Genomic DNA, 22,424 nt, shown 5'->3' on the forward strand with positions numbered 1-22,424 from the left:
TATCATCTTAAACATTTCATGTCTTGTTTTTACTTTTCCAGGGGTTTCTTCTTCTGACTCAGAAGGGGACCCTAACAAGGAAGAGATGAATCGGTAATTCTAATTTTTTATCTTATAGCTTTAGCTATTTTCTATCTTATAGCTTTCTCAGATCCTGAGAAAGCTACTAATTGGTTTAGTAGAACTTGAAGAGGGTGGCTCCAGGATATTACCTCCAAAAATATATATTGGGTAGATTTTGAGAGCTTTAAATCTTGCCTAGTAGATGAATTTTAATATTCCCAATATTTTAAAAATGAGATATCACCTATGAAATATCATTGTACTTATATCTACAGAGTAAAAAACAAATAGTGCAACACTTCAAAAAATTCATGTTTTCTGACTAAATAATAGTATTCACAAGGACACAAAACCTGGTTATCCTAAATTATACAAGTGAGTGATGTGAGTAAGTCATAACCTTTTTGCTAAACAATTATACTGAGTACTGAACAAAGTTACATCCATCCATTCTTTACTTTCCCCAACTATCAACTAAGCACCTACTCTACACCAAGGACTTTATTAGACATAATGGGTAATAAGAAAAACCAGATGCTTCCTACCTTTAAGAAGCTCACTGTGTACTAAAGAGAAATACATGGTAAATATAGCAAGAGATGTATACCAAGCATATAGACAGTAGAGTAATAAAGTATAATAGACTATGATATAACCATGGGCAGGATTGTTAGGACTTGGCACAAAGGACTATTAATTCATTGGGGATGGAAACAGAGATCAGGAAAGACTTCACAGAGTTGGTGACCTTGAGCTGAGTCTTAAAATAACAGTTGGTTGACACCCCCAAACAAGGAAGGAAAGAGCATTTTTAGGCAGAGGAAGCTTTGGACAGAAGGCATGGGACCTGAAAACAGATGCAACAACCATTCCTTGAGATTACTCGAAATGAAGGGTGACATTTAGAAGGCTGGTTACAGTTATTAACTATGTTTGTAAATTCTGTCCTCCCCTACAGAGGGGAAGTTCCTTAAGGACATTTCTGACCTTAGAAATCATGCCTTATTCTTTGAAATCCTTTGTGTGTGCTTACCTTGGAATAATAATTTGCTTTTAGCTTTTGTGTAGATATGACAATTCATAACCAGGTTGAATGATTTCTCTCCTTTAACTGTCTTCCTTTTCATTCTTGTGGTTCAATTCCTCCTTCTTTCCTGACTCTTTATGCCAGTTACCTCATTACAGTTCCTCCAGGCTTTTTCTTTCTTTTATGGTCTCCAAACTACAACCAGTTATTCTCTAAAAGATAATTCTGATCGTATCACTTTCTTGACTAAAAAAAAATTATTATGGGGGTGCCTGGGTGGCTCAGTCGGTTAAGCGTCTGACTTCGTCTCAGGTCATGATCTCATGGTCCGTGAGTTCAAGCCCCGCGTCGGGCTCTGTGCTGACAGCTCAGAGCCTGGAGCCTGCTTTGGATTCTGTGTCTCCCTCTCTCTCTGACCCTCCCCTGTTCATGCTCTGTCTCTCTCTGTCTCAAAAATAAATAAACATTAAAAAAAATTATCTATGGGAAAATACAACCAAGCACAAAATGAACAATATTTAAAAAAATTTAACATGACATACAAAGCCGGATTCAGTAGAGTATCAACCAGGCTTTCCTGCCCTCTCCTCCTCCATTCTGTCACCTCAGGCTATTCATATTGCTCTCATTTCACTCAAACAAGGTACAGTTTATTTTCACCCCTTTGTTCAAGCTGTTCACTTTGCTAGGAATGCCCTGTCTCCTCTGCCTAGAAAACTCCTATGTACCCTTCAAGACCCAGTTAAGTTCACTCATAAACTCCTCCTCCATTGCACATTCATCACTTCTTCCTCAAGGCTCTCATAACATGGTATACAAGGCTAATAGGGAAGAATTTTGATATACAAATTTAAATAAGCAAGGAATATCTCATTTGATTATTTTCTTTAAATCTACTTTTAGTAGTTAGGATTTAGCTTACATTTCTGTGTAAGAATAACAGTAACTTCAATAAGACAGATATTTATTTCCCATTTACATAAACATATGGATTTGGCTGATAGAATGGCTCCACATTTCACTGGGTTCCAGTTGGTTTCCAACTTCATCTCATTCTGAGGAATAGCCTTATCTTAGTCTCAGACTGGAAGGAGTAAAAGGCATTCCCTGCCCCCTCCTTTTAAGGTCATCTCTCTTAGATCACATACATCACTATCCCTCATATCCTATAACCAAAGAGTAGTCATGTGGCCACATGTGGCTTAATGAACATTTGGAAATTCAGTCTTTATTTGGAATAGCCATGTAAAGAAATAAGGAATTCTATTATTGTAGAAGAAGAAAACAGATGCCTAGGGGACACTGATAGCCTATGTATCACTACATAATTCTGCTTCTGTGACCCCATCCTTCCTGGCTGGAAAAAAAAGTTCAATCAGTCATTATTGGGCATCTGTTTCTTCCTCCATGGCTGTACAAAGATGATAGATATAGACATAGACACATAGTATTTGACATTAAACACTTTTCTAAGTGCCTTACATGAATTACCTTATTTAACTCTTACAAAAACCCTCTGAAGTAAGAATTATTATTTCCCCCCTTTTTTTAATTTATTTTAGAGACAGAGAGTGTGTGAGCAGGGGAGGGGCAGAGGGAGTGAGAGAGAATGAGAGAGAAAGAGAGAGAGAGAGAGAGGGAGAGAGAGAGAGAGAGAGAGAGAGAGAGAGAGAGAGAGAGAGAGAGAGAGAATCTTAAGCAGGCTCCATATCCAGCCCCAGCATGGAGTCCTACTCAGGACTCAATCTCATGAACCTGAGATCATGACCTGAGCCAAAACCAAGAGTCAGATGCTTAATCAACTGAGACACCCAGGTGCCCTTTATTTCGCCATTTTAGAGATGAGGCAGAGAGAAGTAACATCTGGACAAAAGGGAAGCCCATATTGTCATTGGTCATCTATCCCTACAGGATATGGGAGGGAGGCCTATATCCCAGACCTCAAGATCTTTTCAAGTCCAGCATTTTTTTGCTTTCTGACATGCTTGGGTACTGATATCTTTAGTAAGAGTGGGATCCCTTTAACCAGAGGGGTTGCCCTCCCCTCTGGACTCTGGTTCTCCCTCTTGTCAGGCTCTCTGGCAATATCCTCAGACTTCCCCCTTTCCACAGCAAGACTAAAATAATCTCCCCTCCACAGTCTTCTCATGAATACTTCTTGCCCTTCAAATAAGCTCTTTAATTTAATTTATGTAAACTTGAAGAGCTTGTTGACTCAGGCTATTTCTGCTTTCTGCCATGCCAAAATTCCAGAATCAAAGGTTTATAAAGCCTGGCCTCTTACTTGGAATGGAAGGGGGAGGGAAAACACAGAGGACAACAACAACAAAAATCTCAAAAAAATTATCTTCTGCACATGCTCTGTCATAGCACTTGTCTTGAATCTCAGTTAGTTATGAATATACTTGAGTCCCCAGCTAAGAATAACTAACTCAAGGACAGGAGTGGCATTTTATCATCTTCCTGCTTGCATTGTCTATCAAATTATGTAGAAAAGAAGTGTTTTTGTGGAATACTGTTAAACAAAGATTTTTATTATATCTAACTGTAAGAAATGGTGACATTACTAGCTTTTCTGAAAGAATTTTCACAGTGATAGGTCTGTTTTAAAATCTATATTTTAATCATTTCTCAGAATCCAGAAGCCAAAAGAAGTATCATCTACTCCCACTACTTCTGCAACCATTCCTTCAGCAGTACCCCAAGCCCAGCATGTGGTGGCCCAGCCCAGTGTGTCAACAATCCAACAGGTACAAGAGTCCAAGTGAAACACAAGTGCCATGGACTTATGGGCAGGCACTGTGACCATGCCTATCTTGCAAGGCATGATTGTGTTCTCTGTTGCAACTTCATAATGACTTTGGCAACATGCTTCCATGGTCATGATAATCGCTTTGTACCTCTGATGTAGGATATCAGCACTTGATATTGTTTTGGGAACATATTCTCTAGCTTCATAGGCAAATTTCACAGAACAAAAAAAACTCTTTATAAATTAGTCTGATATTCCAGCTTAATGAAGGGCATTGATTACATATACAAAGAGCTGCCAGCTCTCACAGTGGCCCAGGCAGGGCACTATATCATGAAACTCAGTTTCATGGAGCTGCAAATAATTCTATTTTCTAAGATAGAACAAGTATGAAATGATTTTTTAGAAAGCATTAAATGCTCTCATCCTTCAAGCTGATGATAATGATGATGATGATTGTTTATTATAAAAACATTCAAAAGATACAGATATTCAATAAAAACATTCAAAAGATACAGTATATTCAATAAAAACCTTGGTCAAAGTACTACCTCCATGCCCCCACTCCTCAGAGGTAACTCTGTCAATAATTTCTAGCATATAGTTCTAGACATTTTCTATGCATGTATATGAATATATATAATATTTTTAAAAAATGAAATCATACTAATCTAAACATATTTGTAACATGTTTTTGATATATTTATGTGTAAGTAAACATATTGATCTACAACTTAAAAAAATTAAAGTTTCTTATTTAACCCATTTAGTAATGCAGACGGGTTACATTTTAGTTCTAATCCAGCTGTGATCTGGGGAGATTCAGGTTTTATGGAACTTCCTCAGGGGTTTAGGGCTAATTACATTGTTCTATATGTTGAAGAGGTGGGGATGGGCAGCACATATTTCCAACCACCACGACCTAGAAAGAATACAATCAATTCAATATAAAATTTGAAGTCTGTGATTCATAGATTTAGAAAAAGTCAGTTTTTTGGTTTTACATTAATTGTATACACCAAATTCTGTAGGTTTGTTCTATCATTATCTAGGTAGTAATCATAGTGACGATGAATCTTTTGTTGGTTCCCTTCTAATAGTGTCAGAGCCCTACCAACTATCTACAAGGATTGGATGGAAAACCTATCATTGCAGCTCCTGTGTTTACAAAGGTAATCAAAATATTACTTCTTTCTGTCATGACTTTAAACATACCCCAGTACCCACACAAAATTGTAGGATCCAAGATTTACTGATGTAGCTCAGGATTTTGGTCTTTTATGAGTACAGGATAGGGTTTAGATTTTTTTTCTAGTTGTTACCATATCATTTGAAGTCCTAGATATCTAATAACAGCTTGCATAATAAGAAGAACGTCTTTCCCATGCACCACATTGATCTCTATGGCCATCCTATTGCTGTTAAATGCAGCCATCGTCACACATAGGGGTCAGGCGATAAGTTTTTAGCCACTTACTACTCCAAAGGTTTCTCTGGACTTGCAGAAGAATCAAATTGCAGGTACATGTCTTTAGTGTTCAAGGAGTTGGAGATAAATGCTCTTAGGAGGCTTAACATAAAGAATCACACCAGGACAAAGAGTTTTCTTTTTCTATTCCATGGAATCAACTATTGAGGCGGCATCAAATGCTGATCTTATAGTCTTTGTATCTAGAACTGGAAAATTTACCCAGGCACCTTGATTTCCAAATGAAAACACAAGGAAGGCCAGAGACATTCAGTAGTTTATCTGTGGTCACAAAACTAGTTAGTGGCAGAATCCAAACTAGAAACAAGTTCTCCTAATTCTCAGTCTATTATTCCTTCCTTTATGTAATATAGACTTTATTGCCAAGACAATAAATTTAAAGGTGAAAATTGAGTCACATTTGATTTTTTTTTTGTATTATGAAGGCCACATGGATGAAATCTATGCCTGGATTTATAGTTTATTGTTTGTATGAATGCCAAACTTAGGCCCAAGGAGATTTTGTCCTCTTAGAGGTATGCTTTAGTTTGGAGCAGTCAGGGTTCCTTACCCCACAAAGTACATTTGCAATATTTATAGACATTGTTGGTTGTCACTGGGAGACTGTGCTGTTGGCATCCAGAGATGCTGCTGAACATCTTACAATGCATAGAATGACAGCCCCCCATGGGGTGTCCTGATCAGGTGGGGGTACCTGCTGGGTGGTGAAAGAATTCATCCAAGGCAGAACAAAGAAGATAGAAGTATATTGAATACACCACAAGGGAGCTGCAGGTCAAACAACAAAGGAAGACTGTCTGCAATGAGGCCAAGGTGAGGGGCTTTAACTCTAGGACAGGGTAAGGGTGTATGGGGACATATGGAATTTTCCCTTTTTTGGTAATTCTTAGGAACTGTGCCTGGTGGTAAGTAGCCCATTGGCCAGTTAGGGGCTATGTTTTAATGGGTCTGTTTGCATTAAGCTTGGTGCTTGCCATGGGCCTTTTTGCCTTGCTCAAGTATCCATTGCTCATGCCTATTGCCTAAAAGCAGCCTCTACACCACGCGTAGCAAGGAATTATCCAGCCCAAATCATCAGTAGTCCTGAGACTGAGAAATCATGGTTGAGGGCAAAATGGCAAAAATGGCATATTTTCCAATGAGTATTGATCCTAAAGGAAGAGCTAAATGTGCAACTTCCACAGAAACACCAGTTTTAGGAGAGTTCCATCCTGTTAACTCATCCAAGATGGTTTCCCAAAATCCAACAGAGTCAAGAGTGAGACATGTTTATCCATATTTATATCAGTTGAGTAGACATTCTTATGTGAAGCAAGATCTCTCTCAATTTTTCAGATTCTTTTCTTGTAATCTGCTTTTGGAATTTTAGCCTTGCTATATTCAAAGATGAGGTAGGAAAGCAATGTGTTTGTGACTTGGAGGATACAACTCTGATGAAGAATTATAAGTGGACGTGTGTGTGTGTGTGTGTGTGTGTGTGTGTGTGTGTGTGTGTGTGATACAGCCAATACAGCTACCTCTAATTGTCTCTTACTTCACTACCAATTCACCCAGCCTTAAAACAGCTTAAGTGCCCCAGAATCAGGACGTTTTAATTTTTGAAGCCCTGTTGTGACATCCTAGAGACAGTGCTGACTCTTCAAAGGCAACTACCCACAGAATAATTTATACCCAGTCTCAGCTGAAGTCTCCTCTCTTCTCGCCACCACCTGCCCAGCCAGACACCAGATAGGTGTCCTGGTCTCCTTCCACTCACTTTCAAATCTTCCCAGGTGCTCTGTCTTTCCTTCATCTTATCACCTGGTGCATACCTCTGGTACAACATTTAGCACAATAATAAAGCTGTTTGCTTTTCTGTCTCTCCCAAGCACCTTGAAGGCTATCTCTAATATCTAGATAGGAGTCCATAAAGGAAATAAGCTATTTTTATTTTTATTATAGCAAGTCAAATAGGACTTTAACACTTATCCTTTACATTTAATTTTCATGGACTGGTTAAAGCCAACAGGTTTAACTGCTTTTGTGTGGTGACTCCGATGCCTCTTTACAATTAGATTCTCTAATTGGCAGATTCATATTTGCCTTTGACAAATACAAATGGGAAAATGAATTAATCATTAGTTACATCCCGATAAACCCATTATAACTTGAAAATATCAGAGGTCAAAAATGCATTTAATATGTCTAACCTACCAAACACCATAGCTTAGCCTAGCCTACATTAAACGTGCTCAGAACACTTACATCAGCCTACAGTTGGGCAAAATCATCTAATCATCTAATACTATAAAAGAAGCTTCTTTTCTAATAAAATGTTGAATATCTCATATAATTTGAATACTGTACTGAAGTTGAAAACCAGAAAGGTTGTATATGGGTATAGAATGGTGTTATGGGTCGTTTGCCCTCACGACTGCATGGCTGACTGGAAGCTGAGCCTCACCGGCCCTGTCCAGAATCAGAAGAGAGGATCATACCACATGTTGCTAGGCCAGGAAAAGATCAAAATTCAAAATGTGAAGTATGGTTTCTACTGAATGTGTACCACTTTCACACCATCATAAAGTTGAAAAATCATAAGTCAAAGCATTGTAAGTCAGGGACCATCTGTGTAAGCTGTTTCTTAGATAAATCTCCAAAAACATTAGGTCCCAAACATGGTGGGAAACCAGTCCTTAGGACAAAGACCCAAATTCTGAATAGGCTTTCTTAGCCCTCAGGATGTGTGCTCTTGCCTCCATAAATGGGATCGAGATTGTTCAAACGTAGGGCACAAGGATAGGCTGTGGCTCAGATTCCAGAGAGACTTATCAGCAACAGTGTGCTTACGTTAGTTTCCACCAGTGAGGGCAGAATTGAGGTCATAGTCATTGCCAGTGTCAGAAAATTTCTGAGTCAGAGCCACTGATGATGGTAATCACATGGCATGCATCATGATAACCGATCATATGCATATATTTGTTTGGGTTATTCCTGCTCTATTTACTTCTTTAGTGACTTCTGGCTTTCCAGCCCCTAGGATTCATTTTCTATACCACCCAACAAAGCATTTCTTTGCCAGTAATGGCAAGAAGCCACTAAAAAACAAAAATTAGAGAGCGGAGTTTTATTTAACTCTTTGTGCCTCCTTTTGTGATAGGGAAGTACTGGTATTAGTTTCTTTTTAAAGAAGGTTAAAATGAAAAGGAGGGTTGCCCAGCAAAACAGTGGTAGAGGAGACTGGGGTCCCCTATGCTAGTTCACTGCTCTACTCCTAGGAGATATCTATATTTTAAAATATTTTATGGAGCTAGACTACCCTCCATCTTCTATACAGTATCAAAACCACTCTATATATGGGGGAGAGAACCGCTCACACTTCTTGAGTGTGAAGGGAGGTAGATGATCAAATTAGAATCTTACTGCTGTGTTGCTCACACTCCAACAGCAGCTGCCCTGGCAGGCTTTCAAGGCTGCAGCAGCCCTGGCTCCAGCTGCTTCAGCAGTAATTTGAAGAGTGCAAGGGGGCAGGGGAAGTGAGAATTTGAAGAAGAGCACTTCATTATATAATAGCAGAAGCAGGAAAACCCTGAAATAACTGAGCCAGTGGCTGGATCCAGGTTTCAGAAGATTACATGGGCCACCCCCCCTCCCCAGCCCAACAATTCCAGGAACTTTTTTGACTCAACTGTTGCTCTGGGCACCTGTGCCAATCAAGGGGTGAAAGTGTCCTCAGTCAAATCTTTATCCATAAAAACTCCTTTGATCAAAATCTAGCCTAAAGCACAATACACATTCACTTGCAACTTCTCTCTCCCAAGGTGCACAAATATCAACTGGATTAAAAAAGGAATAAAATGACAGTATGAACCTTATCACTGATATCTTTTCACCAATAAGGGAGATGTCCTTTCTTAAGGATGTCCCTGTATTATATTTGTGGGTATAAATCTACTAAGCAGAAACTATGTCCTCTCGACTCACATTTAAAGCACCTGGTACAGTGCTAGGTACAAAGCAGTCACATGGTGATATTTATTCTGTAGTGAATAATTTCTATTTCTGCTAAATAAGCAATTATTGTTTTCATTGCATTGTGGCTTCCGAGTATCTTTAGGAGGAATGGGGCGGGAGGGGGGATCCAGTATCAAATGACTGTGGAAGAAATGCTTCTCGAGGTTCTGATTTGTCAAGTCACCCTACAAAGAATGTCTTCCAAGATGATCAGTATGGTGATGACACACAAGACAGATTTGCACTTTGAATACTGTTTACCTCAGGAGGTTATAGACCCTTAGTTCTAGTGACTTTAGTCCAAATCCATAATTCCTAGTTAAGACTAACTTAATCTTTGCTAGTTAGGGAATGTCTCATTTGTCTTATTTATCTTCGGTGAAGTCAAGATGAATATGATCAGGCCTGTAGACATTTTGCCATTAGTAATAGCCTAAGACTTACTCCTGTGTTAAACATGGCACCATCTGCACGACGTTCAAATGGTGTAACTGGTTTGGACCCTGATATGAATCAGTTCCTTCTCATGATATTTTTATAGAAAAGCACAGTTTTCATCAATAATAACTATCATCATCCTTCAAACTATGACTTTCAACAACTTCTTCTAAGTGACTTGTAAGATGACCCTTGGCACTTCTCTTACTGAGTATTGATGATGTATCAGCTGGAATGAGGTTCCATCTCATATCACAGACACTTAACAGGCATATTACATACACTGTAGTATCTAGGGTATCTTGGCTGGCCTCTTAAATAGAACACAAGTCTTGACCTTCAATGTCAGGTGAATAATTACAGCCAATTAATGTTGGCCTCAATTGTGAGCAACGTATTTTCTCAAGGCTATCCTTTTGCAACCAGGGCTTTGGTGTAATCTCTACTGATTGAGAATTGCCTGATGTATCTGAACTGAACTGCAAGCCATGTAAGAACATTCTTCTTACTTTCATTTAAAAAGTATGCCATATTTTGGGTCTCCCGGGTGGCTCAGTCCGTTGAGCTTCCAACTTGGGCTCAGGTCATGATCTCACAGTTTGTGTATTTGAGCCCTGCATCGGGTTCGCTATTGTCAGTGCAGAGCCCGCTTGGGATCCTCTGTTTCCTTCTCTTTCTGCCCCTCCCCCGATCACACTCTCTGTCTCAAAAATAAATAAACTTTAAAAAAAAAACAAAACAAAACGGGATGCCATATTTAATTTATTCAGTCCCTTCTGCCACCACCACCTTTTTTTTCTTGGTTTGGTTTTCTAATTTGTTTGTCTCAAGAAATGAAACTCTATTTTATATGAATCCCATGGAGATATCCAACTGCCATTAAAGTTTTCAATAGGCCTCAAAGCTGCCACGTTAGCACAGAATTTGCTCAGATGTCAGGGTCGAGAGCATATCCGCCAGCTTGCCAGGAGCACCCAAGACTCCTTGATGTTCCCTGCTTATTGAGAATATTTCTTTCTTGTCACTAGAAGATATTGTTGAGGGTATACAAAGAATAATGAGGGGTTTTTTTTTTAATCAAGTAGTTCCTCATTAATTCAGAGACCCCTCTGTGCAAATCTCATCTTGAATAAAGAACAAAACACGAATGTTGATCTACAGCGCCCCCTGGCTTTCAAAATACCAACTTACACACCTTTAAGGTAAAAGTCATCTACTATATATAGCTAAAGTTGTGTGGTTATCCCCACCCCTAGATTCCTTAGACAAATGCCACAAATATGATGGGACCACGTCATGTACAAAATATCATCAATTTTACATAAAATAGCTACAAATAATCACAGAATATTTATAATAGTGAATGACAAAAGCAAAAATAAATAAAACACCAGCTTTCCCCTTCTCTGATGCAGGAGCCAGTATTTCCTTAATACAGACCCCCAAAATGTAATAATAGAAAGCCTTGCAGCATTTGTTACTAATAGAGCTTGTGGAGGAAGTTAATCATAACCTTTCCATGTTTATAATGTTTGGGCTAACATTAGAAACAAAAATATGCCACACACATGCCAAAGAATTTCATAATCAAATGAAGTACCAGCTACACAAATGAATGTGTGACTTTAAGCTCACAAATCACAACTGAAAGACTGGTTATGAATGGAAAATGTGAGTTCCATTCTCCCAGAGAGTCTATTATAGAATATATTGATATGTTATCATTCAAAGTGGTTTTGTAAACCTTTTTCATGGATGTGTGGAAAAGCATTTAACAATGCCTTCACAAAATTACAACATATTTTATTATGACATAAGACTCCACTTGTGACTATGATTTTAAAGAGATTGTCATTGTTTATATCCCTCAATAGATCGTTGAAACTGTACTGTAAAGAACACATAAGTAAAACAAGATAACAAAATGAAAGACAATTTCCGGGACTACAGTATGTAAACAAGGCAAAGCCAGGCAAATAGAGTCAGTTACTTGAGCTACAGAGATGTCCCACCTCATGAGCAGTGACATTTTTGTGTGGAAAAATACATTACCACCATGCTGACTGCACCTAATAAGATATTCCTGCAGATTTCTTAAATTGTCATTATTTCTGGAAAACAAACTCCACTCGGGCATTTAAGAACAGAGGTATTTTACCAAAAATCAGCATTTTTGCAAACCCTCAAAATGTTTCACTTAGTATTTAATAAAGTTGTCTGGTACAACAACAGAGAGGAAAAGGAAGAGAATAATGAGGGCAAAGCTTCATATGGGCTCAGTTGATTGATTCTATCTTCCAAAATAGACTCAATGAATATCCACAGAATTGGAGCTGCTGGAGATGTAGAAGATTTGGAGAAAAACCAAGTGTGAAGGCGACAGTATCTTTTTCTAAAATTCAGCACTGGAACTAGATTCCAAAAATGTATACTCTTTGGTTTTAACAATATTCTTTTCATTATAGATGTTACAAAATTTATCAGCCTCTGAAGGTCAGCTGGTTGTCTTTGAATGCAGAGTCAAAGGAGCTCCATCTCCTAAAGTTGAGTGGTATAGAGAAGGGACCTTAATAGAAGATTCTCCAGATTTTAGAATTTTACAGAAAAGTAAGTTGATACTTCAAATTATTTTTCAGATAATTTTAATGAATTTATTGTGTTCATTTATTTCTATAACTTCTTAACAATTAATTGAAATATAAGTAAAAGAATAAAAGAAAAATTACTTGTAATCATAATCCTCTGAACTAAACCCAATTAATATTTTGTTGTATATTCCCCCCAAATTTCTCCATGCATATGTTTTTTAAAAATAAAAAAATCATACTTTTTTGTAAATTGATTTTTTACTCAACATTTCATGAACATCTTTTCATGTTAATAAATATACTTTCTTTTAAAAACAACTCAGTACAAAAATAAATAAAATAAATCAGTACAATTTATATTATTTAATCTCCTGTTGAACATTTAGATTGTTCAAAAAATTTTAATTTTATAGACTGCTTAAATGCATGTAACAGAAAATATTTGTGAGTATCTATAGAATAAAGAGAACTAGAATTGCTAGTATAAATTCACCTCTTTTAGGCTTTCAATGTATATTGCCAAAATGCCATGCCAAAAGGTTGAACTAAATTGAGGATAATCACATAATAGATCGTCCAGTCTGGGACACCTTGAAAGTGAAAGAGGGGCACCTGGCTTAGTCAGTGGAGCATGCAACTCTTAATCTCAGTGTTGTGAGTTCGAGCCCCACACTGGGTGTAGAAATAACTTAAAAATAAGATCTTAAATTTAAAAAAAAAGTGAAAGATACTGCTCTTAGTTACACAGAGATTCCAGGAATAAAACAGGCCTATCCCAAATGTACTGGGACATGTGTTGTCCAAGCCATATTTATTCTATACAACCAGCACTATATGGGAATGCCATTTGTCTCATGCCTTCACTAACAATGGATATTAAACATTTTTTTTATATTCACTAATTTTATAGGCCCAAAATGGGAACAATTGTTTTAATCTATACTTCACTCATTAGATGTGGAGTGGAACTTTTTCTCATGTTTATTGGGTCTTTATATTTCTTTATTTTTAAATTACCTGTTATATCCTTTGCTTATTTTCATATTGAAGTTCCGTTCTTTTTTACAGTAAGAATTATTTATATATTCAAGTGGTTAGTTCTTCTTTTTCTTATCATGTAGTGCTTTCACCTTGACCCATTTCGGTCACAAAATACACTGAAATTTATTTGCTTTTCTGTTAATTTGTTTCTGCCTATCACTGATGTATGAATCAAACTGCTGTCAGGTTTAACAGCAGTAGCAACAACGATAATATAATCTGAATACCATTTAAATTGAGAAAAAAAAACTTGAATAGTTGTATCAGTGTAGAAGGTCATAACTACGTTTAACAACTGTTACTGAATACCTGTAATTAAACCCCATGGTATTCAGTACCATGCTGGCACTTTCAGGAATGTCAAAGAATTCTAAGACAAAGACCCTGCCCTCTTGTTATTTATCCTGAGGCTCTTAATATTAGAAACCTTACAGCAGGAGGTACAGTCTATGTTTCATTAGGATGTGAGAACCCAAAGCTAAGAATGAGCTCTCAGCCTTCACAAATTTGAAACTTGTGTTTCAGATGAGGCTGAATGGGTACCAATAAAAGCAAGTCATTCCTAAAACCCTAACTCAGTAACTTCTCCTCACCTATGGTTTTATGTGTCCCAAGTGAAAACCAGGTGTGTCCCAAAATACAGCAACATCATGTTGTTAGCAGCTCTCTTGTGGCCCTGCTGTGACAGCTGCCCTGGCCCTGTGGAGGTCATTGGTGCTTAGGTCATTGTACTTTCACATTTACAAATTAACCTTATCAGATCACTCATGAATATACAAGAGACTGAAGTTCTATAGGAAGCTTCTGATGAAAATATAGGCTCTTAGTAAAATAAATGCTTAGAATCTTTTCATTTTTCTTTTCTTTTAGAACCGCGATCCATGGCAGAACCAGGTAAAGATCATTTTAATTTGTTAGCGTATGATCTGTAGTTTTACATACATATAAATATATACTCATAAATCAGTGATTTTATATATATTATATAAATAATAAAACATTGGTTACACCGGTGTCGAGAAAAAAATGAAAAATAAGGTTTTAGAAAAAAGATTCCAACCAACTCTAGCTATTACTGAAGGAGAAGGAAAGGAGGGGAGCATATGCAAATTTGAAGTTTATATCCAATACTGAATATGAATGCAGTTAGTTCTTGGTTATTGAGGGATGTTTCTTGGGAATATTTTCCCTCTTTGGCTCCTACACGTGACCTCCCGAAACTGGGCAGAGCAATTTCCATGATGCTAGATCAATTCCAACTTCACAGCTTATGTGGCTCAAAACTCACCCACCAGATTTTGAAATTTGCAGAAGCAACCTATTCATGATGTTATTAGATTTGGTTGGGAAGATACCAAAATGACATGGGAGTGACAGTAGGTGAAGTTTTACTTCTAGAAAACACAAGTTACTCACAAACCACTGCAGAAATATCTGAAAGTCTTCTCTGTAATTACCCTGGAAAATTAGATTGTATTTGTACCCCTGGGTAAGAATGATGGTTTGGGATTTTATTATAGTTCTCTCTTGTGAAAAATGAATGAAAGGTATTCCAGAAGTAGACATTGAACATCCATGTTGCACAGCCCTACAGTAGGTCCTTGGGAATAGCAAAGACCAGAGCAGCCTTACTGTTGCATTGCTTGTACTGAAGTGGTATTTTCCCCCTTGAAAATATGCCACGTTTTTAGGACACCTGGTTGGCTCAGTTGGTTAAGTGTCTGACTCTTGATTTCAGCTCAGGTCATGATCTCAGGGTTCATGAGATGGAGCCCCAAGCTGGACTCTGTGCTGGGCATGGAGCCTGTTTAAGATTCTCTCTTTTCCTTTCTCTCTGCCCGTTGCACACATCCCCAATCTCTCTCTCAGATAGATAGATAGATAGATAGATAGATAGATAGATAAAAGAAAATATTTCAGGTTTTGACACTTTCATTCAGAGTGGAGCAGACTTTTCCACTAGGCAATCTCATACACAAAATCATTTCAGAGTCACCCCAAAAGGGTCCCTTCCCAAAACAAGTCCCGCCTTTCCCAGATCCACGGTCTAAATTTCATAGCCAGAGACCTCTTGTCCATCTTATATATGCAAATACCCTTTGGACACAAAATACTTTGTTTTATCAGGCACATACAGTGTAGTGTGAATAGATTTATCAGATCATTTTCTGAAAGTGATCCCTGAAAGCTGAGAGTATAAATGTTTGGGAAGGGGAACGGAGAGAAGAAAGCATAGGCCGAGGACTCAGAAAAAGGACAGAGAGACACCAAAACTAAACTTTGCCTCTCCATCATTTAGGATTCTTGAGCAGCAATGAAGAAGACCTAACTAAAAGTGGCTTAAGCATTAAGAAAAATGTATTTTCTCACATAGCAAGGTGCCCTGAGAAATGGCAGTCTTGAGATTGGATGATTTAGCATCTCTAAGGCCATCATGGCCCATTTCCCATTCCACTAGCTTCAGGTTTAGCCTTGTTTTACTCGTCTACCCAAGACAGCTGCCACAGTTTTTGGGTATTGCATGCAGATGACCCACTGCACAGGCAAAAATAGGGAACAATGCTCTCTTTTGTTCTCTTTAAAGAGCAGGAAAACTTTCCTATAAACTCACCAAGTGATTTTCTTCCTGTTTTACTGACTGTAATTGTGTGGTGCATGATATCACTTAGCAAGGATAGAGTTAATATGACTGGCTTAGCATGACCAATCATGATTCACCACCTGAGACTGGCAGAGGCCAAGTTGCCCTGAAGCACATGACCACTTCAAAGAGGGTGGACAAAGCCAGAATTCTATTAGTCAGGAGGAAGATGAAGAGCTATGGAGCAGGTACTCAACACTGTCTGCTGTGACCTCCTGTCCCTCCTAATACAACCATGCTTTTGTTAGTTTTGTTTTCAGTGTCAGGTCTACTAAGTGGTAATTGATGGTTTATGCTACCATCTTACACCTCTCTTCATTAGCTGTCAAGGATTATCTAACCATAATAACTTTAGGCTATAATCACATGGTTCATTGTGGGAATCACTTTTGTAGTTATTCAAAGGGGGTCCATGCTGTCTATTAAAGTAATCCATAAGAATTGCCATAGCATTGCAAAGGGAAAAAATGCATTTTGCTCTTCTTTCACCCAGAATTTCAAACTACTTCATCAGCTAATTACTATTAGCTCAGCAAAATATTTCTTGTCCAAAGTTGTGGTCTTCATTTAAAATTACCTCAGTGCAAAATTCCCCACAGACATAATGAGAGTCCTAGATTTAAAAATGTTTTATTAATTGTTTTACTTCACACAAATCTCCTTCTGCTTTAACTCCTAACTTGTTCTTGTAATTTTTAAGTTTATTGTTTCTCAGTTCTATTTTTGTCATCTGGACTGATGACAAAAAATAGAAAATAACCTGAGAATTGACAACATATTAAGATATCGTATTATCATAAAATCCTCTTGCCAATAGTCTATGTGAAGTTTTTTGTTCTACATCCTTTGGTTCACTTTAGCCCGCTCATCAGTCAATTCAATCAAGTAATTGGACTAATTATTTTCAAACAATTAATAGAATCTACTTCTTACATTGACTTCTGTAGAATGATCACTTGATATCAGTAAATTTTGTAATTCCATTTCTATAATTGAGTGAGTAACCATTCTGCTTTGCTGGCATTTAGAGGAGATTTGTACTTTGGTCATTGCTGAGGTGTTTGCAGAAGACTCTGGGTGCTTCACCTGTACCGCGAGCAACAAATATGGCACAGTGTCAAGCATCGCACAACTCGACGTAAGAGGTAAGGGCCCTTGAAATGCCAGAACAATTTAGACCATGACTTTGAATATGAGTAGGGAGTGTTTGCATTATCCTTCTTTACTGGTTTTCTTATGAAGCTAGCTTGGTTCTCCTAAAAGAAATTTGAATTATCAAGGAAAATGTTCTTAAACAATTCCAATTTTTTCAATTTCTTATTGCACTTATGACCACCACCACTATCCATTATCCTACTGTTATCTATTCTGTTCCCTAAGAAAACGTCTCCTTGGTCTTATATAAACTTTGAATATTCTTTCCAAAAGGGTACTTAGATTTTTAGTTTAGTTTTTTCCTGTATCTGCACCATTTTTTAATGCCCCAGATTATGGTCATTGTTTTTGACAAGCATTCTCCCATTAGCATACTCATCTGGTTTGGACACATGCCCCCAGCTCACAGTTATAATCTTATCTCAGTCTTATTGAGTGAGGCTAACAGCTCAGGTCCTGTTGTTGTCCTTTCAGGAAATGAAGACCTCAGAAATAATGGGTCTCTTCACCCAGCCAACTCCACCACCAACCTGGCTGTTATTGAGCAACAGCCATCCCCACCCAACCCAGAGCCTCCTTCTGCAGAACAACCCCCTAAACCCAAACTTGAAGGGGTTCTAGTAAACCATAATGAGCCCCGGTCCAGCTCGAGGATTGGGCTCCGTGTGCACTTCAACCTTCCTGAAGATGACAAAGGAAGTGAAGCATCTTCTGAGGGTGGCGTGGTGACCACCAACCAGACAAGGCCTGATTCTTTCCCAGAGAGATTCAATGGACAGGCAGCAAAAATCCCTGAGCCTTCTTCGCCTGTCAAAGAACCCCCTCCAGTTCTGGCCAAACCCAAACTGTAAGTAAGAAGTAGAATGGATGACCCAGGGTGCCTGTGAGCTTCTCTGAATGTACCCTTAAAAATAATGGTGCTGAAAAAGGGAATTATGAAATGAGAAAATACACTTTATTTTTTTAATGTTTATTTATTTCTGAGAGAGAGAAAAACAGAACACAAGCAGGGGAGGGGCAGAGAGAGAGAGGGAGACACAGAATCTGAAGCAGGCTCCAGGCTCTGGGCTGTCAGCACAGAGACCAACGGGGCTCTAACCCACCAGCCGTGAGATCATGACCTGAGCTGAAGACAGCTTAACAGACTGAGCCACCCAGACACCCTGAGAAAATACACTTTAAATGCTTTGCAAACCATAAATCCTTACATCAATGTTAGTGTACTATCACTACCATCCTTACTGTCAAATATTCTACCTTTGAGAAATGTTACACCTAACGTTACCCCTAAACTAGCTGATAAAGATGTTTGTCTAATGTTAGAGGGCTCCAGCTGAAGCACTTCTACACTCTTTTTATAAACCCTTTCTTGCATCTAATATTCCTTATGGTCTGTAATTTTATTCTTACCTTTCCCATTTCTGCTTCAACTAAAGCGTTTGTAGTCACTATGGAAAACATATTTAGTACTTGTTCTTTGCTATGGCTGGATATGCTGTAGTGACCACAGTAGGTTTTGTATAAATATAATGGGGATGAAAGAATGGAGGAGTCATGATCTTCAGACTCCCATTGGGGACTGATACGCTGTTGCCCTAACCCCCGAGAGAGCCTCCAGTGGAGCCATGCTGCAATGTTTAGTGCTTATCCATTACAAAGCAAACACAGAACATGATACGACTCCTATGTTCTGTTTGATCCACACGTCAAAATTATAAAAATTATATTTATAATTACATAATCCTTTAAACGTCAACATTAAAACTTATACTAACAGTGCTCCCCTCATGAGTTTCTCTGTGCAAAACACAAGATGTTCATTGGAAGCAGGTCATGTTTAGTTTTATATTCTTCTCACTACCACATGAGGCAAAATTCTGAGCATGAAATTAAATGTTATGAAACATGCCTCTTGGAAAATCACATCCAGAAATGTTTCTGTCCCCTGAAAGTTCTACTGGTCACAGGAAATAGGAGTCCACTGAAACAAAAAGAGGGAATGGGTTATTGTAGAGAAATAGGCAAGAATGGGAAACCAAAGGCAGCCTGGAGAATCCCTGCCTGGAGAAGGGTAACCCAAGCCTCTGTCCACCAGCCACTCTCTGTCTTGAGCACCTCCTTGCTTCTTTGCATATCCCCTCCAATCCTCTCTTTGGAGACTCATCAATTCATACCTGGCCCATCATGGCATGTCCCATTCTACAATTTATGTCAAGTTCTACTGCCAATTAAATTGTTCATAGCAGTTCAATTCCAAATACCAGCTGATCCAGCCTAATCAGGTGCAAAGGATTTATGTTTGGAGAAAAGAAGAGTCGAATGGATGGAATCAGAACTGTGGAGGGCAGCAGGGTGGGGAGTGGGGGAATTTTTCAGAAAAGGGAGTTTTGGGAACAGGTAACCCAAAACAATTTCCTTGGGGATTGCCTTTTTTGTAGGATCTCCTCTTACCCGGAGACTGTTCAGGGGCTATTAGGTATGTCAGTTAGGACTAGGTGTAGGTTCATGTTGCAGAAACCCCAAACAAATGGTGGGTTACATACATGAGGGTTTTTCCTCTTAAATTTTTTTTTAATTTTTTAAAATGTTTTATTTATTTTTGACAGAAAGAGAGACAGAGACAGAGCATGAGCAGGGGAGGGGCAGAGAGAGAGGGAGACACAGAATCTGAAGCAGGCTCCAGGCTCCGAGCTGTCAGCACAGAGCCTGACATGGGGCTCCAACTCACAGACCGCGAGGTCATGACCTGAGCTGAAGTCAGACGCTCAACTGACTGAGCCACCCAGGCACCCCGAGGGTTTTTCTCTTAAATAAAGGAATTAGATGAACAGTCTAGGGCTATTACAGTGGCTCCATAGTCATTGATAACCCAGTCTCCTGTCTTCTGCTCTGCCACCTTCAGCACTGGCTTCTTCTCCAGATCCCTTCATGGTCCAGGGTGGCTGATAGTGTAGTCATCACATCTGATTTCAAGCTGCAAGAAGGGCAAATGGGTGAAGTCCTGATGTCAAACTTCTTTCAAGGAACCTTCTTAGGTCTTACCCAAAATCTTGTGCTTGCATTTCATTGGCCAGAACTCAGTTACATGGTGTACTAGCTGAAAAAGAGACTAGGAAGTGTAGTCCTTGGCTGCATATATTGCCTCCTTGAATAAAATCAAGCTCTTTTACAAAGGGAAGAATTAAGTAGTCAGTCAGCAGTACCTGCCACATGAGACTTTCAATAAATATAATAATTTTTTCTACTAAGTTATATAGTAACACCCTCTATAAATCAAGTCCTGAGTTCTATATGATTCTTTAATCTTTTTTGCCTTCCTTAAGTTTTCTCTTAATTGTGTGTGAGGCTTGTATTCGTAGAGGTATGAATATATATGTTCATGTGCACATGCACACACACACAAGTCCTCTCTATATCTATGTGTCTACAATATTTTCTTACTGGTTTTGACTTCTTTGGTTTTAATCTTTTAGGTTTTGCAATAAAATGTATCGACTCTCTGAATAATCTTGAGGATACAATTTTCTGTTTGTTCCTTCAATTTGCCATCATACAGGAAATAGACATAATTCCTACAGATATTAAAACTGGAAAATAAAGAGAAACTGTCATTTTTAAACACTGTATCTTCAAAGCCTCAATAACTCAGACTTTGAAATTTTCGACTTGAATTCAAGCTCTCTAGAGCAGTGATTCTTCATACTGGCTACACTCTAGATAAAATGTGGAGCTTTTTTTCTTTAAATTTTTTTTTTAACGTTTATTTATTTTTGAGACAGAGAGAGACAGAGCATGAACGGGGGAGGGGCAGAGAGAGAGGGAGACACAGAATCGGAAGCAGGCTCCAGGCTCTGAGCCATCAGCTCAGAGCCCGACGCGGGGCTTGAACTCACGGACCGTGAGATCATGACCTGAGCCGAAGTCGGACGCCCAACCGACTGAGCCACCCAGGCGCCCCATAAATGTGGAGCTTTTAAAAAATATTTATGCCTTCCATCCCGACTACATCAGAATACCTCCACAGACTATTTTAATGTTCAGCCAGTTTGGAAACTACTGACCCAAAGTTGGAAAGTCTGAGTTACAACCTTTTATCATTCCACCCCACCCCATACACACATCCCACCACACTCAGGAAACAACAATAATTAACATTTAAAGTGAGTAAAATGTCAGACAAATATCAGAATGTACTGGAAAAGCCTATGTTTGGAAGACAAGTGTTTTTTTAAAGCAGTGGTTCTCAGCCCCGGTTTCATATAAGAACCACCTAGAGCCTTGCTATTCACAGCACTGGCATTACCTGGGAGCTTGATAGAAATGCAGACTCTCAGGTCCCTCTCCAGCCTTGAATCAGAAGCTGGGTGTGGGGGCAAGGAGAGCAGAATCTGTGTTTCAACAAGCCCTCCAGAGGCTTCTGAGGCTCACTAAAGTTTAAGATAAGAACAACTGACCTACATTTAAAAAGATAATAGTAACTAGGCCTGGATCTTTTCCCCGGCCGATTGACCCTCTGAGCAATGGTGTCTAAATCATTGAGGTTTGTTTGTCTCTTGGTGATTCTCTTGGTGATTCTCCCAGCTTGGTTGCCACTGGTAAAAACACAGCTAAAAGCCAATTGCAGAGACATATTTACTCAGAATTAGTTATCCTAATCAGTGATGTGCTGGCAAATGTTTTAACAACGGATGAAGACGGGAAAGCCCTGATTTCTAGCGTTTGCCAATTCTCTCCCACCATGTTCTATTTCAGGCTGCTAAAGCAAGGTCATTGAACTGGGAATTGGAATGAGATGTGCACAATCTGCTCTCCAGAATAATCGAGAGCCAGCTCCGTCCAGCACACACTGCCTGAAATTTTTGTTGCCAAAATTGCTTTCAAAAGTACTTGATACAGTATCCCAAGTTTTTTGTTGTTGTTGTTGTTTAGTCATTAAGCCTTTTTATCTCAGCAGTTCAAAACCCCTAAGAAATTCTTTTGTATCCCAGAAACCACAACACGAAGCATTCTTACAAATCTGAAACTCTAATCTTCATTCTTACGAATCTTGAAATTGATACATATAGTTCAGAAACTAAAGAATAGCCATCATTTATTGGTTACGTCTATGTTTTAGGTGCTTTATCAATTCTCACAACAATGTTGAGATATTATTTATTCCTGTTTTATTTATGAGGGAATCGGGGTCAGAAAAAATGTAGAAACTCCCCAAAGCCACACAGATAATGAGTGGCAGA

General features: G+C 38.6%; 1 protein-coding gene across 3 annotated transcripts in view; it reads left to right on the forward strand.

The window, feature by feature from the left end:
* Positions 1 to 22,424, forward strand: part of MYPN (myopalladin) — a 111,957-nt gene that overhangs the window by 49,981 nt on the left and 39,552 nt on the right. For all 3 annotated transcript variants that reach the window (XM_027062111.2, XM_027062110.2, XM_027062109.2), the window contains exons 4-10: positions 42 to 93; positions 3,726 to 3,840; positions 4,943 to 5,014; positions 12,228 to 12,369; positions 14,262 to 14,285; positions 17,061 to 17,177; positions 17,662 to 18,034. In XM_027062111.2, the coding sequence (XP_026917912.1) occupies positions 42 to 93; positions 3,726 to 3,840; positions 4,943 to 5,014; positions 12,228 to 12,369; positions 14,262 to 14,285; positions 17,061 to 17,177; positions 17,662 to 18,034 (895 nt within the window). The remainder of the gene's footprint in view (positions 1 to 41; positions 94 to 3,725; positions 3,841 to 4,942; positions 5,015 to 12,227; positions 12,370 to 14,261; positions 14,286 to 17,060; positions 17,178 to 17,661; positions 18,035 to 22,424) is intronic.

The sequence above is a fragment of the Acinonyx jubatus genome, chromosome D2 (genome assembly GCF_027475565.1).
Source record: "Acinonyx jubatus isolate Ajub_Pintada_27869175 chromosome D2, VMU_Ajub_asm_v1.0, whole genome shotgun sequence".
In the NCBI taxonomy this organism is placed as follows: domain Eukaryota; kingdom Metazoa; phylum Chordata; class Mammalia; order Carnivora; family Felidae; genus Acinonyx; species Acinonyx jubatus.